The following is a 20,637-nucleotide window of genomic DNA, read 5'->3' on the forward strand; positions in this document are numbered from 1 at the left end:
GCTCAGTAGCAGTGTTAGAAAATAATGAGCAGACATCTCAGAAAATAAACCAAAAAGGCAAAAAAAGAAAACAAGGCAAGGACAAAAAGGATGGAAGTCCGATGTCCAGCTAATGGGAATATCAGAAAGAAAAAAAACAGAACCAGGAAGGAGGGAATTAGCAACAAAATAATTCAACAATAATTTCCAGCTACACCTGAAACTGTGTCAACTGTAATTGAAAAATAAAAGTAATAAAAAATAAATTTTACACACACCAAAAAAAAGAAAGAAAAATTCCCGGCACCACAAAACTTGGTTTTCCACATTGAAAGCGCCCACCAACTGTCCAGAACAATGGATGGAAATAGACCCGCACCTTAGACACTGCGGCAAGAAATTTCAGAGCCACTGGGGACAAAGGAGACCCTGCAGGCTTCTGGAGAGATGGAAGGAGTTCAGACAAAGGAACAAGAATCAGAATGGCTCCAGACTTTTGAGCAGTGTTGGAAGCTACAAGACAGTAAAGCACTGCCTTCGAATTCTTTTAAATTTCAAAATTGGAAAATATCACCCAGCCGGTGTGGTGCAGTGGATTAGAGCTCCGTCACATGCACCAGAAGGTCACAGGTTCGGTTCCCAGTCAAGGGCACATACCTGGGTTGCAGGTTCGATCCCTGGCCCTCTTTAGGATGCAAACGATCAGTGTTTCTCACATCAGGGCTTCTCTCTCTTTCTCCCTTCCTCCCTCCTTTCCACTCTCTCTGAAATCCATGGAAAAGAATATCCTCGGGTGAGGATTTTTTTTAAAAAAGAGCCCAGCCAGCATGGCTCAGTGGTTGCTGGGCCAACCCATGAACCAGGAGGTAATGGTTCCGTTCCCCCTCAGGGCACATGCCCAGGTTTTGGGCACCATCCCCAGTAGGGGGCGTGCAGGAGGCAGCTGATTGATGATTCTCTCTCTCTGAAATAAAAAAAACGGGAAAAGGGGTGGGGGATATTGTCCAACCATTCTAGAATGTGTTATCTAGCCATACTATTCATGTTCAATATGAGAGTGAAATCGAGACACGATCTCCACTGCCTCCACTCTCAAAATGGGGAGGTAAACCCAGAAAGGCGTTAGGAGCTCCAACACAAGAGGTGAAGGGAATCGGGTGCTGTTGAAACCCCAAGAGACAGCTCTGGGCCTGAAGTCAACCAGGCCAGACCGGAGCATGTCAGAAGGGCCTAGAAATTATTTTCTTCAAGTAGATGAAATTGAGACACACCCAATATGTTTGCCTGTTTGAGAAGAGAGTTACAGAGCAGGGTTGGGGGAGAGTTCGTGATGATTAATAGTAAGACAAGCAAAAGAAAAAATTATTAGCTTCAGGGGAAAGCAGAAAAGTTTACAGGCATAGAACAGTGCTTCTAGTACACTACGTGGTTTAATTTTAAGTAATATTTACGTCATCTATGACGGAAACACCTGGTATTGATCCAATCAGAATTACAAACTAAACTGGAAGGATCGGGGATTGGGAAGACTATAGATGGATGGGGAAGAGATGGTCCTCACCTGCAGCTCTTGGAAGTCAGTAGATTATGCTTAAAATTGAAAATTCAAGGAATGGCAGCCGAAGTATGTTACTTAGAGTTATGAAGATACATGACAAAAAAATCAGCCAGAAGAATTGAAAGTGATTGCCTCTGGGGAGCAAGTAATAAGGGGTGGGGTGGAGGAGAGCTTTTTATTTATTTATTTTTCTAATCCTTACCCAAGGCTATGCTTTAATTGACTTGAGAGAGAGCGAGGGAGAGAGATCCATCTGTTGCCTCCCGTAGGCCCCCTGACCAGGGATTGAACCCGCAACCTGGGTATGTGCCCTGACCAGGAATCAAACCCACGACCTTTCGGCGTACTGTATGGGACAATGCTCCACCCAGCTGAGCCACACCGGCCAGGGCTATCTTGTGTTCTTTTGTCTAGCAGAGTATGGCATTCTGTGCATTACTTTCATAACTTATTTAAAGGAATTCCCATCCATGTACCTTTAGAGTGTTTACAAGTTTCAGTGCTTCATTAAAAGTCCTTTGTAAGTATATTTTGTGCACTTGTCTGAAACTTATTTAGAAGTAGAACTTCTGGGTCAAAGAATATGCCCACTTAAAAATTTAATAGATATTAGCAAATGCCCTTCAAATCAATTGTTCCAACTTACATACCTTCATCTGTGCATGAAACTGCCTATTTCCCCACATCCTTGGCAATAGTAGGTATTATTTGTTTTTACTGTTTGCTAAAGCGATGGGTAGGAAGGACAGTATTTTGGTGTTTTCATTCAACTCTGTAAGAGTGAAGTTGACTGTATTTTTATACCTTTATTGATCACTATATGTCTTATTTTATGAATTGCCTTTTGCCCATTGCTCTTTTGAACTATTGATCTTTTTATTATTGATTTGTAAAAGCTTCTTAAATATTAAGGGTAGTAGCTCTTCTCTGTTTATTGATTTTAGAGAAAGAGGAAGGGAGGGGGGAGAGAGAGAAACATTGATGAGAGAGAGAAACATCTATCGGCTGCCTCCTGCACGCCCTCTACTGGGAATTGAGCCCGAAACCTGGGCATGTGCCCTGACCAGAAATGGAACCAGCGACCTCTGGGTGCATGAGGCGATGTTCAACCAACTAAGCCACACGGGCCAGGGCAGCTCTTCTCTGTTTTATGTATTTGAACATGCTTCCAAGTTTATGCTTTACCTTTGTGTAGTATTTGTGGTATAGCTCTTACACTTTCACGTGTTCAAATTGATCAATTTTAAGTTTCTATGTATTCATATTTATCAGTAATTTTCTTTATGGTGTCTGGGTTTTGTATCAAGTATAAAAATACTTACTTGGACCATTTTTCAGTAAACATTATGATCACAGGCCTTGCACCTATGAGCTATTCCAAATTCTATAAAGATATTTGAAACCTGGAATAAAATATTTTTTGTTCCAGAAAATAAAAAGAAAATTGCAAAATATGAATTATTAAATGTTTAAGTGTCTACAAATTTAACTTTATACCAGCTTCATTAATTGTTAAATTTAGTGTTCACAAATATTTAATACATTTGAAATGAATTTATAGGACAGATTTTTTTTCCCATCTCACGAGAGTTCTTATGAAGAAATGTGATTACAGAGATTACGGAGCAATCACAAATTAAACAAGTTTCCTATAGCCAAACAGTATCAAGGAAAAACTACAAAAAGTGTTTCCAAAAAACGTACAGCAGAAGATTAGAGTTATATGGGTTGGGCACATTGAATATGTTTGGATGACTGACTAGACAGCCTCCAAAGGGATATCTGAGGTCCCAGGTCTAGGAATTGGCTTTTCCTCAGCTCAAAGTCCAAAAAAGAAAAAGAAAGGAAGGAAGAAAAATAGAAAAAATGGAGGGAAGGAAAGAAAGAAAAGGAAAGAGAGAAAGGACTGTGCTTTTTTCTAATACTAGTATAATTTTGTTATTTTTGTTTACATTTTGATTCATCAGTAATTTATTTTGATGTGAGATACACGAAGCTTTTTTTCTCTTCTAGTCAGGAAGCCAGTGGGCTCTCCTTCTTTTATTGAAAATTTTTTGGAAAACTACCTTCGGTCATAAGCTATATTCCCACAATGCCTGTCTTCAATTCGTGTTGGTTTTTTAAATGGGACAACAAATTACTACTTATATATGCAAGTTGGTCATCAGTACTCTTTCAGAAGTTGTTTGGATGGGGGAGACTTTTTTGGGGGAAACAACTAGCTTCTCTACTACCTTATACATGGGGCGTGGTGTGTGAAAATGTGTAAATTACATGTTTTGAGAGGAAAGGATTAAATGCTATAGATAGGAACAGAGACGTGCTTGAAGGTCAAAGAAGAGCACAGCTGTGCTTGCCAAGAGCACTGTGAGAAGTTTGGTGGAGTTGGGGACATTGGCATGGGGTCTTGAAGGGGCAGGTGTTGGAAGGCAGTGGTCTTCAAGCCGGGGTACCCATGCCCTTGACGGTATAAGGTCCAAAAGAGACACAACAGATGCGTTGAAGGTTCAATGTCCAGGTTTGTAGTCCATCTGGTCTCATTCATAAAACCCCATCAGCAAGAGTGCACAGCACATGGGACCCCTGAAACACTGGTCTTCATCTCCTACATCCCCCACAATTAAAAAAAAGACAGGCACCTCCCCCCATCCCTACCTTATTTTGGAGTGTTTCTCTGAAATATAAAAAGCCCTCTGGGCCTAGCCAGTTTGGCTCAGTGGTTAGAGCATCAGCCTGTGGACGGAAGGGTCCCAGATTCGATTCTGGCCAAGGGCATGTACCTTCTCACAGTGCTCTCGGGGAGCACAGCTGCTCTCTTCCTTGAACCCCAAGTACCCCTGGCCAGGGATCATGTGGAAGGCAACCAATCAATGAGTCTCTCTCACATTGATGTTTCTCTCTCCCCCTTCCACTCTCTCTGAAAAGCAATGGGAAAAAATATCCTCAGGTGGGAATTAAATAATAATAGTAATAAGTAAAAATAAAAAGTCCTCTGGGTCACAAAACAGACAATCCCTGATGTTGGAGTACCTGACCAGAAATTCATTGTTCTGGGGCCTAGGTGGCAATTTCTCTTGCAAGTGAGATCATATGCAATACTTTGCTTTCAACAAAATAGGAAGAGAAACTAATTAAGTTGTCAGCCAGTAGGTCATTAAAAACAGTTTTCGATATGTTCACCATGTACCTCTGTAGCATGATAATTGAGAAGTTCAAAGAGCGGAGTGATGATTCCCTAACAAAGCTCCTGGCAGCCCATCTCCGTATCTGCATAAATGAGCTTCCCCAGTGCTCTTATTTATAGAAATGAAAAGTAGGAATAGATTGGATTCTGAACTCTGTCTCATTCAAACAATGAGAATATTCATTCTCAGATAAGTGAACTAATTGGAAGGGGCGGGGGGGAACCTACGCATCCTTGTAAGAAAGAGACACATTTCCAACCGGTTTTTTGTTTTCTATCTTGAATAATTGTTTATCAATTGTTCATACAGGCGTAATAACTAAGGGTAGCTTAAGCCAGGAAAAAGAACAAAAAAAAGAACACTCAGAGCCCTGTGGTCATTAGAAATGAAAACGAAATTAATCTTTCGATTTACATACACATTTTTGTGGCAGAGTGGTAGATGAGGTGATCGGTAAAAGACTCCTAAGCGTGAAAATATGTTCTATTGGGGTAAAATCCTGTCGGCAAAGTGGGAATGGAAACAGAAGTTCAAGGCGGAAAGGAATGATATAAAAATTTCAACTATGAAAGAAGAACTTGTTCGCATGTTTTTTAAGTGGAGAATGGTGAGTTTTAAATTGCCAGGGTTTTTAGATTCCATTGGCAACATTAAAGGGCGATGGAAGAGTTTATTTTAAAACATCAATATTTACAATACTCCAGAAATGACATCTTTTGCAGTTACCGAAGCATTTCATGTGTTTATTCAAAAAGGTGCAGAGGATACGTAGTTTTCAAAACATATTTTAGGGAGGAGGCGAGCAGCAAAATATTTGGAAGAAGTTTGTCAGGAAGGTCTTTTTCTGATGGTGGAGTCATGATGTTTATGGATTTAGTGCAGAGACAAGGATTGAGGACAGAGGAGAGAGACACACAGCTTGTGGAGCACAGTTCCCGGGGGAGACATGGCAGCTGAGGAAGCAAGCAGGAAGGTTTAGGAGAGAGGAGAGACAGGGCTTTTCCTAACCCTGGGGGGTGGAGGGGGTCAAGATGGTGACCTTGAGCTAGAGCAGGGGAAGTCCAAGAGGTGAGTGTGGATAGAGAATTGGACGCAGATGGCTCTGTATAGTGAGAGATTTTTGGAGACTCAGTTCTGAGGGAAAGTAGCCATGGTCTGCATTTTAAGGATAGGGGAGGGGATGCAACCTGGGCATATTAGAACAGCTTTATATTCTGTCTACTCCCAAATGGTTGAGATGGTCAGAGAGGAATTAAAGGATTGCCAGACATCAGAAAGAACCCCGTTTGAGGTCATTGGGCATGTTACTAGCATACTTGGTTGGTGTGCTTTGTCAGTGATGGGGTCCACTGGACTTGGGAGTGGCAAGGGGATTTGGAGGCAGGGCTGTTGGCTTTGTCCACTGTTTTTCTGGTTTCTTCTCTTTTTTCCATTGTACTTACCACCTTATAACATACTGTAGAATTGATTGGTTTTGTTTATTGCCTTATGTAGGATGTATGAGGCAGGGAGCTCCGCTTAGTTCACTGATGTATCCCAAGCCAGTAGAGCACCGCACAGCATGTAGTTTGTGCTCAATAAATATGTGTTGAGTAGGCATTCGGTGAATGAGCAGATATGTTTATGTATTATACATTTATAATTTCCGTAATTGACAAAGTGATGTTTAGCCTGTAAGGGGGTTTATGTTGGTACAACTCGACCCATGGGGAAGAAAATAAAGTGGAACCCCTACCTCACACCATACACAAAACAAAAATAAACTTCAGGTGCAGTAAAGACCTGTGTGGTATGTAATTGAACAACAAAAACCTTGGAGTAAAATCTAGGAGACCAGGTGAACCATCTAGGACAGGGAGACCCTCTTAATTAAGACAGTAAACCCAGGATCTGTAAGGGGAAAATGGAGACATTTGACAACATGAAAACTTTAAGGAATTTGTGTGGTAGAAGGGTAACAGAGTCAAGAGACAAATGATAGACTTGGGGGAAGTATTTGAAATGTCAGTAAGAGCCAGTGGGTTATCTTTAGCACAGAAATCAAAGAACTCTTACAAATTGAACAGAACACGATTGGCATAGAATCGAATCTAAAAGGCCTATAAATAAATGCTATTTAGATAACCCTAGTCAGGGAAATAGAGTTAAAGTGTCATAAGTTATCACTTTACACCCATCTGACTGAGGAAAGTTAAAAGCGAGTGGTGTCTGTTGCTGGCAGGGATGTGGGGAAACGGATGTTCTCCTGCTGGGCTGGTGGAAATCTGAATTGTCACAGCCTTGTTGAAAAGCAGTTTGATGACATCCGTCAGGATTGAAAATGCAGACACCTTGTGGCTCTGCAGTCCCACTCCTGGGACTCTCGTAGAAATAAAACCACGATTTTGTAGTTAGAAATGTAAATAAACAAATGTTTATTGCAGTGTTGTTCACCATGGCAAAAGGCTGGGAAGGAAAAGTGAGCGTTCTTCAGTAAGGATCTGATTGAGCACATTCCAGTATCGTCCTCACCGTGGTGTGCCTGCAGCTTTGAGAAGGAACGCATTAGCCTAACTGTAGGGGAAAATGCTAGGTTAGTTACAGGAATTACCTGGGGAAAGTCATAGCTGAAATGCGAGGGGAAGGGGAAGGCAAATTAAAAGGGAGAAAATACTGCGCTAAAGGACGAAAAATGTGTGCTATAATCCCGTTTATGTAAAATAATGCCTGTGTGCCTAATGACATTTGAAATTAGCCTGCAGATTTATAGGCAAGTTAAAAAAAAGAGAGCATCGTGTCCAGAAAATTCTCTGTCTGATCCATGCCAACTTAGTATTTCTTTAGGATCTTTAAAATAAGCATTTTTGAAATGTAAATTCTAGGGCAGGTGGAATGAACATGTTCTGGGTTCTTTGTCCTCCCTCTCCCCCCCCCCCCCGCCTTCTCTCAGCCCACGACGGCATCGTGATTAAGATCGAGGTGCAGACCAATGACGAGGGCTCGGAGAGCTTGGAGACGCCAGAGCCCCTGATGGGACAGGTGGAAGAGCACGGCTTCCAGGACTCGGAGCTGGGCGACCCGTGTGGGGAGCAGCCAGACCTGGACATGCAGGAGCAGGAAAACACGCTGGAGGAGTCCACGGAAGGCTCCGGCGACTTCAGTGAGCTCAAGCAGATGCTGGTGCAGCAGAGAAACTGCACAGGTCAGTAAGGGCCGGACACTGATGGTCTGACAGGTGTGACAGAACCCCAAGCATGGCCTCAGGTATAGGTGTCCTGCCTCGGGGTTTATGAGCATCTGTCTCTGGGCTAGGGAAGGAGGTGTTAAAGCCAAACACTAGGTCAGATGAGAAGCCCTCCTTCTACAAGCAGGAGAAGGTCAAATGGATTGCCCAAGGTGGTGCAATCCAAAGCTAGAACTTCCCTGTGCTGATGTGTCCTTGATTGTTCTTACTTCACACTAGAAGTCTCACCTGACTTGAAAATCCCAACCCTTGGAGAGCATGTTTTTTTTTTGTGGGTTTTTTTTTTTTTAAATATATCTTTATTGATTTCAGAGAGAGGAAAGGAGAGGGAGAGAGAGAGATAGAAACACCAATGATGAGTCAGTCACTGATCGAGCCCACAACCCGGGCATATGCCCTGACTGGGAATCAAACCCCGATCGCCTGGATCCTAGGTCGACGCTCAACTGCTGAGCCACGCCCTGCCGGGCAAGAGAGCATGTTTTTTAAAATGACTGACTGCTTTTTCTGGTAGAATGTAGGCATCATTTTTATTTAATTATAAAATCTCAGGGTCACCATTCTGCATACCTGTGAGTCCGAGGAAAACAGTGGGGAAGTGGGCTCACATGGCCTCATCCCAACATGTCTTTTGTGGTTGTTTTCTGACATTTAACCATCCCTGAACCATCCTTGCATTCCTGAGAATAGCTCTACCTGATTATCGTGGTGTTTTTCTTAAATACACTATTAGACCTATTAGCTACTTTCTTTTTAATATATTTTTATTGATTTCAGAGAGAGAAAGGGGGAGAGAGGTATAGAAACATCAGCGATGAGAGTCACTGATCACTTGCCCCCTGCGTGCCTCCTACTGGAGATCGAGCCCGCAACCCAGGCACGTGTCCTGACCAGGAATCGAACCGTGAACTCCTGGTTCGTAGGTTGATGCTCAACCACTGAGCCACTCCACTTAGGGCCATGGTATCTTTCTTGAACACACTATTAGCTACTATTTTATACAGGAGCTTTACAGCTACATTCATAAATGAAATGAACCTGAACTTTTCTTGAATCGGCCTCATCTAGTGTTGGAAACAACATTGTACTAGACTTACCAAACGATCTGGGTACCCTTTGCTCTTTTTTCTATATTCTGAAGATAATATATAAGATAGGAACTAAGTATATTCTTTAAAATTTTGGTAGAACTCACTTAGGCTTTGGTTTGGATAATTTGTTTATGTGTGAAAGTCATTTGCCATCATATCAATGTATATATTATTTATATTTAGAAATATGTTCATATCATTTTAATTAGTCTTTTAAAATTTTTTATATATTTTAAAATTTTTTATTTATTGAGAGAGACAGACATGGATTTGTCGTTCCACTTATTTATGCATCATTGGTTGCTGCTTGTATGTGCCCCGACCGGAGATTGAACCTGCAACCTTGGCATATCGGACGACACTAAGCAACTGAGCTACCCAGCCAGGGCATTTTAGTTAGGTTTTTTTGTTGTAGTTTTTTTAAATATTATGTTGATTTTTAAAAGTTTTAATTTTATCTGTAGATAATTCCTCTGCAGTTTGCCTTTTTGCACTTACTCATAGAATGTGGACATCCTTCTTGGTGAACAGATGTGGATCTAACTCATTTTTATTTTTATTTTATGTATTTTTTTATAATATATCTTTATTGATTTCAGAGAGAGGAAAGGAGAGGGTGAGAGAGAGAGACATCAACAATGAGAGAGTCATTGATCGGCTGCCTCCTGCACGCCCCCGATTGGGGATCGAGGCTGCAACCCAGGCACATGCCCTGACTGGGAATCGAACCCCAGTCGCCTGGATCCTAGGTCGACTCTCAACCGCTGAGCCACACCCAGCCGGGCTTATTTTTATTTTTTAAACTTTTTTTTTATCCTCACCTAAGGCTATATGTATATTTTTATTACTGCTTGAGAGAGAGAGAGGACAGAGAGGGAGAGACAAAGAGAGAAACATCGGTGTGAGAGGGAAACATCAGTTGGTTGCTTCCTGTATGCTCCCCAACTGGAATCAAATCTGCACCTTTTGGTGAACGGGACGACTCTCTAACCAGCTGAGCCACGGCCAGGGCTAGTTCCTTATTTTCAAATAACTACATGGTATTTTAGAAGTCTTTTTAATATACCATATTGTCTTTCACAACAGAACAGCAAAAGACACAAGGCAAATTGTGATTAGATGCAAAATTAGAGCTTCATAATAGAAATTCCAGATTGTCCTTTGAACAGTCCCCATTAATTCTAGTAGAACCTTAGAAAATTACTAAATAGTCCTTTTGGGATTCTGAGCCCTGAATTTTTGGGCCAGATGGTCCATTCTTACTTCATTAAGTAAAAACGACTCTGATGTTCAAGGAGAGTCTGAATCCTCCAAGGCCCATACTTTCCCGTGCCTTTCATAAACAACCCTGGGTAGGCAACCAGGGCAACTAGTTACCAACCCCAGAAGCTGTTTCTTCCTTCCCTGTCTTCTAAGTATTGTGTCCCTAGGACCTTCTTGGTCACTTTCTACTAAGAATCCTGACAAGACCGAGGCAGCATTGTCTTATGGGGAGAGGCCTGAGCTAGGACTCAGCACATCTGTGTTCTCGCTGTGACATTGCATTTTTTGGGCTTCAGAGGACGAGTAGAAAGTGCCATGGCTTAGCAGTCACTAACAAACTTACGAGACCTTGGCCAGGTCACAGACACTGCCAGCTTCAGTTTCCCTGTCAGTTGAGGGGTTCAACTAGGTGGTTCCCAAATTGCAAGCTCTGAAAAGGTCTGTGACTTTATTTTCTTTATTTGGAAACATCACTTGACATCTCCACGCTTGGATGCCCCATGTCTGTGCTATTGGGATAGTTCTTGCTTGACTTGCCCTATAAGATACTGTGATTATGGAAAGAGAGAACATATGGAAAGAGAGGCGCTTTGAAAAAGTGCTTATTTGCTTGATTTTAAGAATTGCACAAATGCAGACTGTTACTGAGTCTTCCATCTCACAGGTGGGCTTGGAAAATGAGGGACTCTCCCCTGTCACACAAAGTTGGTCAGTGCGACTAAAAATAGAGTCCCCCATTAACAGTGTACTTATTTGTACCAAATAAGTATAAGGCACTTGAGAAAAGTCCAACAGGATTGGGAGGCCACTCCTTTCTCTAGGACTTACATTCTTCTGGGCCACAGGAGCACAGTCTTATTTATTTTGGTCCTAAAGGGGGAAGGACATCCGGTAGTGGGAGTGTTTGTGGCACTCACACCAGGGCTTGTGGAAAAGGCAGAGGAAACCCCCTACTCCACCTTCAGGTTGGTAGGGCCTGACTGTGCAGGTGAGGCATTCACCTGTGCAGGTAGATGCTGCATGGGAAGGCCAAGTTCTCCGTCCTGGGGGGATGCACCAGCACGGGCTGTGGGCCAAGGAGGGGTTGAGGGCTGCAGATTGGGATGGGTTTTAGGGAGAAGAGAGGATTGGAGTGAGGTGTTAATTGATGGGCACGATTTGGAGACATGGAAAGGAGGGTGAGTCAAGGCACCTGAGGAGAAATCTCCAGCTGAGTCCAAAAAAGATGTCGCGCAGTGGGGCTGAGCTGAGTTCAGGTAGAGGAGACCGTAGGGAGGAAAGGTTGACAACTTGATGAGTCAAGACCCTTTGGATAGGGGGGAAGGAACCCAACCCTTAAGTAGCTTAAATGAAAAAGTAGTGTTTATGGGCTCTGATAACTGGTAGGCTCACTCCTATGCCAACCTTAGGCACCTGGATCTGGGCCGCCCCTCCCCCCAGAGGGCTCATGTGCCAGTGTCCTTTCCTGCTGATTACCGCTCACTAGCAGCCAGCTTGGGAAATGGGCACCAGCAATGCCAGCTTCCCATCAGAGGACTCCGTCTTCCCTGCTTCCCCTGCGTAAAGTTCCCTAGAGAGGGTCTGGGCTCGTTGCTGAACCCAGCGGGGATGCTGGTCATGTACCAACCCCGTGGATCCATGACCACAGGCGGCAGGGAGTGGAAAGGGGTCTTGTACCCAAGGCAGGAATTGGCGCGGCAGTACCCATGCCCTGCTGCTGGGTGAGGGTGGAGCGGTGCTCGCCTAGATCCAGGTGACCCGCGCTAGGCAGCTGCTAACTTCTCGCTGTCTCTTCTCCCCGTGCCCGGCGGCGCAGAGGGCATCGTGATCAAAACCGAGGAGCAGGAGGAGGAAGAAGAGGAGGAGGAAGACGACGAGCTGCCGCAGCACCTGCAGGACCTCGGTGAGCTGTCGGGCAGGTACGGCGCCAGCATGTACCAGACCCCGCTGCCCGGGGAGCTGTCCCCCGAGGGCGAGGAGAGCCCCCCGCCCCTGCAGCTGGGAAACCCGGGGGTGAAGAGGCTGGCCCCCGTGCCCCACGGCGAGCGGCACATGAGCGACAGCCGCGGCGCGGCGAGCCAGCAGCAGCGGCACCGGCGCGGGGAGCGGCCCTTCACCTGCATGGAGTGCGGCAAGAGCTTCCGCCTGAAGATCAACCTGGTCATCCACCAGCGCAACCACATCAAGGAGGGGCCCTACGCGTGCGCCGAGTGCGAGATCAGCTTCCGGCACAAGCAGCAGCTCACGCTGCACCAGCGCATCCACCGCGTCCGGGGAGGGTACGTGTCTCCGGAGCGCGGGCCCGGCTTCGCCCCCAAGCACACGCTCAAGCCTCGCCCCAAGTCACCCAGCTCGGGCAGCGGCGGCGGCCCCAAGCCCTACAAGTGCCCCGAGTGCGACAGCAGCTTCAGCCACAAGTCGAGCCTGACCAAGCACCAGATCACGCACACGGGCGAGCGGCCCTACACGTGCCCCGAGTGCAAGAAGAGCTTCCGCCTGCACATCAGCCTGGTCATCCACCAGCGCGTGCACGCGGGCAAGCACGAGGTCTCCTTCATCTGCAGCCTGTGCGGCAAGAGCTTCAGCCGCCCCTCGCATCTGCTGCGCCACCAGCGGACTCACACGGGCGAGCGGCCCTTCAAGTGCCCCGAGTGCGAGAAGAGCTTCAGCGAGAAGTCCAAGCTCACCAACCACTGCCGCGTGCACTCCCGCGAGCGCCCACACGCCTGCCCCGAGTGCGGCAAGAGCTTCATCCGCAAGCACCACCTGCTGGAGCACCGGCGCATCCACACGGGCGAGCGGCCCTACCACTGCGCCGAGTGCGGCAAGCGCTTCACGCAGAAGCATCACCTGCTGGAGCACCAGCGCGCGCACACCGGCGAGCGGCCCTACCCCTGCACGCACTGCGCCAAGTGCTTCCGCTACAAGCAGTCCCTCAAGTACCACCTGCGGACCCACACGGGCGAGTGAGCTGCCCCGCGCGGCCGAAGCCCAGCCTGCCGGCCGGAGGCCTGAGCCCAGCAGGCGGGGCTCCCCCAGCCCCTTTGCTGTGAGCCCCCCCTCTCCTTTCGTCCCTCCTCCCAAGGACACAGGGGTCCTGAGACCAGGTCGCTTGCTGCGGTGTTTACCCGGGGCTCCAGGGGTGGGGAGAGCTCGGACCTGGGGAACCCCTTCGGGCTGTTAATTTCCTTGACAATAAAATGGATGAAACCAATCAGCACGGGGGGCGTGATTTGGCCGCCGGCCACTCGGAGGGGCGGTGCAGGGCCACTTAGTTGGGGATAGAACTTTATAATTACCTTTTGGATACTGTGGTTCTATTTGATAATAATAGAGTAATTTTTAAAAGACGAGCGTTTCCTGTTTGCCGTTTTTGTTTGGTTTTGAAGGGGAGGGTTGAGAAGGTGGCCAAGGGACACCATATGCCTAGTGTCAGTTGACAGGTTCTCTGGAGTCCCGTTCATGTACTCATTCCCTAGGTTGGATGGTGAAGGGGACACAGATCCCACCAATTATAAAAATCGAAGAGACGGGCCTAAGGAGCTTGAAGCAGTGAGAGCCTGTGGAAACCTAGGAGCTCCTGGCACCCTGATTTGGGGGACAGTGGGAGTTCAGGAGGGAGGCAGGAAGAGTGACTGTTTTGGAACAGGCTGGAAAGGTGGTCCTGCAGCAAAAGCTGGGCGCTTCCCTCAGGACCAAGCAGCCTTCCTACAGAACTTGAAATATGGCTGGTGGTGTGGCCCGTGGCAGGGAGGCGTAGGGAAGGGTGCAGGGGCCTCTGGTGCCAGTCTTTGGGGAAACCACAAAAAGCCTCATTCTGAATGGGTTTTAATTTGTATGTTGCACCAAAGCTACTCTCTTTAGATTTGTTACATGCACGAATGCACCCTGGCTTTGCTAGCTGTTCATTTCCGATTGCCATCCATGAGGCCTAGAGAAAATGCAGGCATGTTCCGTTGCCCACAGAGTGCTTGAATCTTGCTCCGGGGCTTGGCAGTGACCCAGAGAGAATTCAGGCAATTTGAAGGGACAATCCATGGAAGCTAGCAGAGTGCCAGACTCTGCTATGAACACTGGGGAGGCCAGACTTATGCTGAAGGCAGAGAGACTGACCTGAGACACAAGAAGGTAGGCAATTTAAGTCATGAGTCTGGGGGTGGGGAGGAGGGGACAAGACACAGGAGAATTGGAGGGAGGAGATGCTCCATTATTGTCTAAAAGGACCACAGAGGTCATCACCCTCTCTCCTGTCCTTACAGCGCTGCATAAACAAGCACAGAGAAGGGGAAGTGATACCCAAAAGCTGCCACTTGAAAGGATATGACTTCTCCGTTTACACTTAAAATTTGTAAAAGGATGGTAGGACATCAGGGCAGGCAGCCAGAGGATGGGCAGAGGCCTGGGCTGGCACAAAGGGCTGGAGAGGTGGCCAGTCTCAGCCCAATCTCCAGAACCAGCTGGAGAGGAGTCACATCCAGGAGCAGGGACTTGGAGCCAAGCACTCAATGCTCTGCTGACTACAGAAGGAGCTGGGGGAAGTCAGGACATCTCCATGGAGGTGGACCTGTGGGTTGGGACGATTCAGGAGATGAGGAAAATGAGGAAGGCCTCTGGGTGAGGGTATCCTCGAGGCAGGAGTGTGGAAAGTGGGCTCCAGTGGATGGAGGAACAGTGAGTGATTTTGGAGAGGGCTTGTGGAGAGAAAACGGTCAGTAAGGTTGTCTTAGAGTAGACTGGGGGTTCAGAGGGAGTCTTGGATCTAAGATTTCAAGACTGGAGTTTGAACTTGATCTCATTTGAGAAATCATTGAAGATTGCTGAGCAGGAGAGAACACTGATGCAGATAGATGGCAAGAGACTGAACCTGATGAGGAAGGAACCCAACCAGTCAGACATGGAGAACCAGCCGTCGTCAATGGCCAGGTCATAGCGATGACACTGCAGGCTGAAGGTGAAGGATGGCAGGGGAAATGGCTCTTTTGAATACCAGGGTGTTTGACGCCTCAGAGAAACGTTGGCAGAGATATTTTGAAAATATTTGGTGGAGGGCTATGGCTGCTCCAAATCTTGACTAGTCCTAGAATTTGAGGACCAAAGAGTGCTGGAGATGTTCTGACTGGAGTGAAGAACCATGGTGCTTGGGGGTGAAATCCAAGTTTCTACTCAGTAACTTCATTTGTTACCCAGTTACCAAGAATGGTTCTTTTCTAGGCATCTGGTGTCTAAAGGAGTCAGTATAGTCAAAGACTGATACTTCTGTGGAGCTGGGTTGTCAGGGGGTCTCTGCCCCTATCTCCCCTTCCTGGGCTCTAACCCCCTCTTCAGGCCTCTTCCTTCGAAGGGCCCGGCACCCTGTATTCCAATCGTCCTTCCCCTCATCCTGACACCTCGATACCGTCATGATTCTCACTTCCCACCTGCCCCAAGTTCCATAGCGGTCCGAGGCCAACATCTACAGAGGATGGTCGCCAAAGTGTGGACAGCCTCTGGGGTCAAGCAGATGTGGATTTCAACTTAGTCGTGCGACCTTGCAGAAATTAACAGAATACCAACTTCCTCCTCTGTCCAGCAGGAATGAATGACAAGTTCCCATTGTTCTGAGGCTTAAATAACAAAGAATAAATACATAGCAAAGGCATGGGCACCTACTAAGGTTTCGGTAAATTTCATTATGAGCTTCTAGCTAATGACAGTTTAACTTAGTAAAAACAGAAGTTGGCGTAGGTTGAGGGCTGGCATTGTATTTTAAAAGAACGAATCTCTGAAAAGGAAATTTCCCCAGCAGGCAGAAGCGGAAAATTATTTCCATCTGAGGAAGTTCGAATCGAACTGTACTTGGTCGTGATGTCACAGTTGGGGGGTTTCAAGTCACCTTGCAGCCACACGCCAGAGTTTGCGGTGGTAGCACCCTCCTTACTGAGTGTCTTTCAGTGCTTCCCTAGGGTGCCCTTAATTTCATTAGAAAGCCAGGCTCTCAAACTCCTAAGTTGCCAGTTGCCACTGGCCCCGTGGAGCTGTGTGGCGGAAAGATCAATTGCCGTTCACTGAGCACATCTTACTTTGGAAGACTTTGCGTACATCATCTCATAACCCTGGTGTAAATGCATCGTTTTATAGGTGAAGGGCTTGAAGCTCAGAGAGATTAAATAGGCCCAAAGTCACACAGCAACCAAATGGTATAGCCAGGATTTGAACTCGTTCCTTTTTTATGCCAACGCCCATGTGCTTGGCCACAAAGTTCTTTCCCCGGGATCCAAATGGTTACTGAGAAAAGCAAAGCCAGGGCCTCGTTCAAATTATGCCATTTTATTCTCAGATTTTAAAATTTATGACAAAAGGAAGGAAAATATATCAAGCAGAACATGCTCTGTGCCATGTTTGTCAAAATTATGAATGTAGTAAGGAAATTAAAAAAATTTAAGAGAAGCTGAGACGGAGGAGCAGGTTGCCTGTGCTGGCTCGTGCATTCACGGGGTCGGCGACAGGAGCCGGACCAGGGCCTGGCACCTTAGGGATGCTCATTGTCATATGGCCCCCATACTTACTAACATATGGGTACAAAGCACTGCACTGCGCTCCATGGAGAAACAAAAAAGGACCAGGAAGCCACCCACTGCCGTGGCCACACTCAGAACCTGGTGGAGATTCGGTAGCTTCATCCTATAGACTCGGCCTTTGGGGGTCTGGAGAGCCGGGGCTGTCATGGGGACCTGCAGGCTCAGGTGTACTTGCAGAAAGAGCCACACCTCCATCTTTTCTCTGTCCCTCCTGTTAGGGGAGCTTTAACCAGCCAGGTGTCTATGGGGACCTCTCCTGAGGCAATGTGGTAGTGGCTCCTCAGATTAAGGGATCAGGGCCAGAGGCCTTGGGGGCCCTACTGTTGCCAGGGCAACGGTGAGTCAGGCCAAGGCCTCTCCTCCAGCTTTCTGGAAGGCGTTTTGGCGCTGAAGCCTCTTGCTGCTTCCCAGGCATAGTGGGAACTTCTAGGTTTAAATTTAAAAATCAATTCTGCATTTGCCGCTTCTAGCTGGGTTCCTTGAAATGAGTATTTTTTGTTAAAACATAATAGAATCTAACGCTTTTATTTCTATTTTCTACAAAGGGTAACTCCAGGCTAAAAGAATTTTTGGAAGGAAGGAAGGGAAGGAGGGAGGGAGGGAGAGAGGGAAGGAAGGAAGGAAGGGAAAAGGGAAAGAAGGAAGGAAAGGAAAGAGGAAGGAAGGAAGGGAGGGTTAAACCAAATAGTACTGAGAGTGAGTGGCCTTCTGTGAAAACGCCGGGTAAGCCGTCAGACCCTGGCCTTGAATTTATTGGGGGTGATAGTCACTATCACTATGATCCATTGGGTCCTACCATGTTCCGGGCACTGTGCTGGGTAAACGCTGTCCTACCATTTTCTCTTGTGACAACCTGTGACATCATATCCGTAGCCCCTTTTACAGATGAAGTTCAGAGCGATTAAGCAGTTAGCCCGAGCCACATGGCCAGCATTTAAACCTAAGCACGCGCTGTTAACTGCTGTTATATACCGCCTCCCAATTTCTTCAACGTGGATCCTTAATAAAAAACGCAAAACAGTACTATTCCTCTCCGACGTGCAGCTCGGCCTGTCCTGTGGTCACACCGTGTGCAAGGTCCGGACCCGGCTGAAAGCAGACCGCTCGCTGGCTGGCCCGTCCAGCAACGTCGGGACTGGGACCCAGCTCGCCCAACCGGCATAGAGTGGATGTGGCTGGGTGCCAAGCTAGCCCCCTGTTTTAAACTGAGCTTCTCTCTTCCTGAGGGACTTCGGAAAGAGGCGATCTGTTAAAGCAAGGGGCTCCCCTTCTGTTTGTCTCCGATGTTGGGACCTAAGAGGGCCTTTGTTTAACAGAAAAGCACTCAAGTGGAAGAGATTATAAGGAAAACGCACCTGTACCCTAATAAAGTAGCACTCACACCGACTCTAATCTTTCAGGCTTATGCTGCCTCTTGGGGTTCTCCCCATTCCTTCCGCACGACCACACGAATGAAAGTCACTGCTTCTCTCTATAAAATAACAGCCAAGTTCTCAAACTCAGACTGTAAGACAGAAGCATCACTACTGCCTATTAACTGGGGTAATAGAAAGTCGAGTTTTAATGACAAAATGTACCTGTGAAAATTATCCTCACAAGTAATGTTATTTAAATAGCGAGTATCAGGATAACAGTTTCCTTTTAAATCAGTAGAGTCTAATAAGTGTACAGCCTTTTAAAGGACCACATTCAATCAGTCCTTTATTTTCCAGATACACAGATACTAAAGTTACACTCTCCAAAGATTGAAATCGATTGGATTTAAGCTAAATTCAATTAAGAAAATTAAACAAGTTATGAAATGAGACGTTTACCATTCATTCTTCTACTGAAGATCCAAGGACAAGATTCCATGATCAAATTTTCTGCAGGTAAATTATTTATGCAAATTCTGAAACCTAAAATAAAAATTTTATGTCCCGTAGTATCTTCACTGCATTCACCGTCATCACTGACCATCACCACCTCATTAATTTTGTCCAGAGGTAAAGGCCATAAGTTACCCCCTGAGCAGTTTAATAACAAATGTCCCACTAAGATGATTATTATTCCTTTCCCATTTTAACCCCGTGGTTTCCTTTGTTTATCTCGAAGTACCAATGCCTTACCAAGCCAAAGGTCCGTGATACATTTTGAAATAAGGCTAGAAAAAATTAAATCCTAAATATTTCAGACTACCACTAAAAAAGCAAGTCAGGCCAGGCTGGCGTGGCTCAGCGGTTGGGCATCGACCAATGATCCAGGAGATGGTGGTTCGATTCCCGGTCAGGGCACATGCCGGGGTTTCGGGCTTGATCCCCAGCAGGGGGCATGCGGGAGGCAGCCGATCAATGACTCTCATCATTGATGTTTCTATCTCTCCCTCTCCCCTCCTCTCTCTGAAATCAGTAAAGATATATGTGTATTTTAAAAGCAAGTCAGTATCCAGACCCAATCACACCCACCTCCAGTATATTTGATGCAAACAGTAGACATATTAAGAAGAAATAGACACGTTTTTCTTGCCCAAGTTTCTGCCAGTTCTTCAGTCCTGGAACAGCATAAACTGGATACAAACTTGCGTGGGTTTCATTTTACCAAAAAGATTAACTCGGGTAAATAATCGCATAACAGAATTTCAGAATTAATTTAAAACCCTTTTTCCCCCAAATAAAAGTGCCATTGTTGGGTTTTTTCTCACTCTAAAGGAATTTCTGAGTTCCAAATAATAAAAACTTATCTTAGAATTGAATGAGTCCCTTATTTCTCCATGACAAGGTATGAAATCTCGTCCATAAATATAGCACAATAAATAATTTTATTTTCCACCCAGTATGAGGACTTTTAACCATCTCCACACTTGTGAAATTGAGTGAATTACTTAAGAGTTCCTCTATATTTTAGATTCTAAAATATAATATTAGAAACTAAATCTCTAATATTATATTTTAGAATCTCTTTTGGATTCAGGACACGAAATCTTCATCAAGTTTACAGTGATCAGCCAAATTTTCTGGGCTTCATGTGTCAGTGTTTTTGAGCTTTTATTTTTAGCCTCAGTATCCCTTGTTTAAATAAAACCATTCTCACCTGGCCGGGCGTGGCCCAGCGGTTGAGCATCAACCTAGGACCCAGGAGATCCAGGTTCGATTCCCGGTCAGGGCATGTGCCCCGGTTGCGGGCTCCACCCTCGGCAGGGCCTGCAGGAGGCAGCCGATCAATGACTCTCTCATCATTGATGTTTCTCTCTCTCTCTCCCTCTCTCTGAAATCTATAAAAATATATTTATAAATAAATAAAACCATTTTCAGAAGGTACCTATGTAAAGTAATTGGAGGCAGAGGGGCTGGCATTGGTGGGTGGGAGCTAAACTCACCTGATCGGCCCTCTCTGGCGCCCGGGTGCCTTTCTGAGGGGGTCTCCTGGGAGGAAGCTGTTTCAAACCCCCTGCCCTGGGCAAGTCCTGCCCACCCTTCTCCCTTGCTTTAACTTTCCTCCGTCTCCCTCTGAACTCCATATGTGCAATTTATCCAGTGACACATGCCGTGATTACCTAATTCTTTGATAGAACACAGGGTTTCTTAAGTTGATTTCCTCCTTTTAGGGTACACCTGCATTTCTCCTCTCTATTACCTCTACATTGCTGGGCAGATGGTCTCAGCAGACAGTGGGGAGTCCCTGTAACCTCATCTGTGAATCTAGCGAGCTGACACCTACCAAGAATCCCTGGAAGACAGGGGAAATAGCAGCACAGATGTCCAGAAAAGCCCCGTCAGAAACAACAAGGATCCCCAAAGTTATT

The 20,637-nt window shown here is 46.0% G+C and overlaps 1 protein-coding gene across 3 annotated transcripts in view; it reads left to right on the forward strand.

Moving 5' to 3' along the window:
- The window catches only part of ZNF777 (zinc finger protein 777), a 28,148-nt gene extending 14,505 nt beyond the window's left edge, over positions 1-13,643 (forward strand). For all 3 annotated transcript variants that reach the window (XM_081147199.1, XM_081147198.1, XM_081147200.1), the window contains exons 5-6: positions 7,652-7,903; positions 12,116-13,643. In XM_081147199.1, coding sequence (XP_081003325.1) covers positions 7,652-7,903; positions 12,116-13,269 — 1,406 coding nt within the window. In that variant the 3' untranslated portion in view covers positions 13,270-13,643. The remainder of the gene's footprint in view (positions 1-7,651; positions 7,904-12,115) is intronic.
- Positions 13,644-20,637: the final 6,994 nt, after the last annotated feature.

This window comes from Miniopterus schreibersii (assembly GCF_964146895.1).
Source record: "Miniopterus schreibersii genome assembly, chromosome: 9".
NCBI lineage: Eukaryota > Metazoa > Chordata > Mammalia > Chiroptera > Miniopteridae > Miniopterus > Miniopterus schreibersii.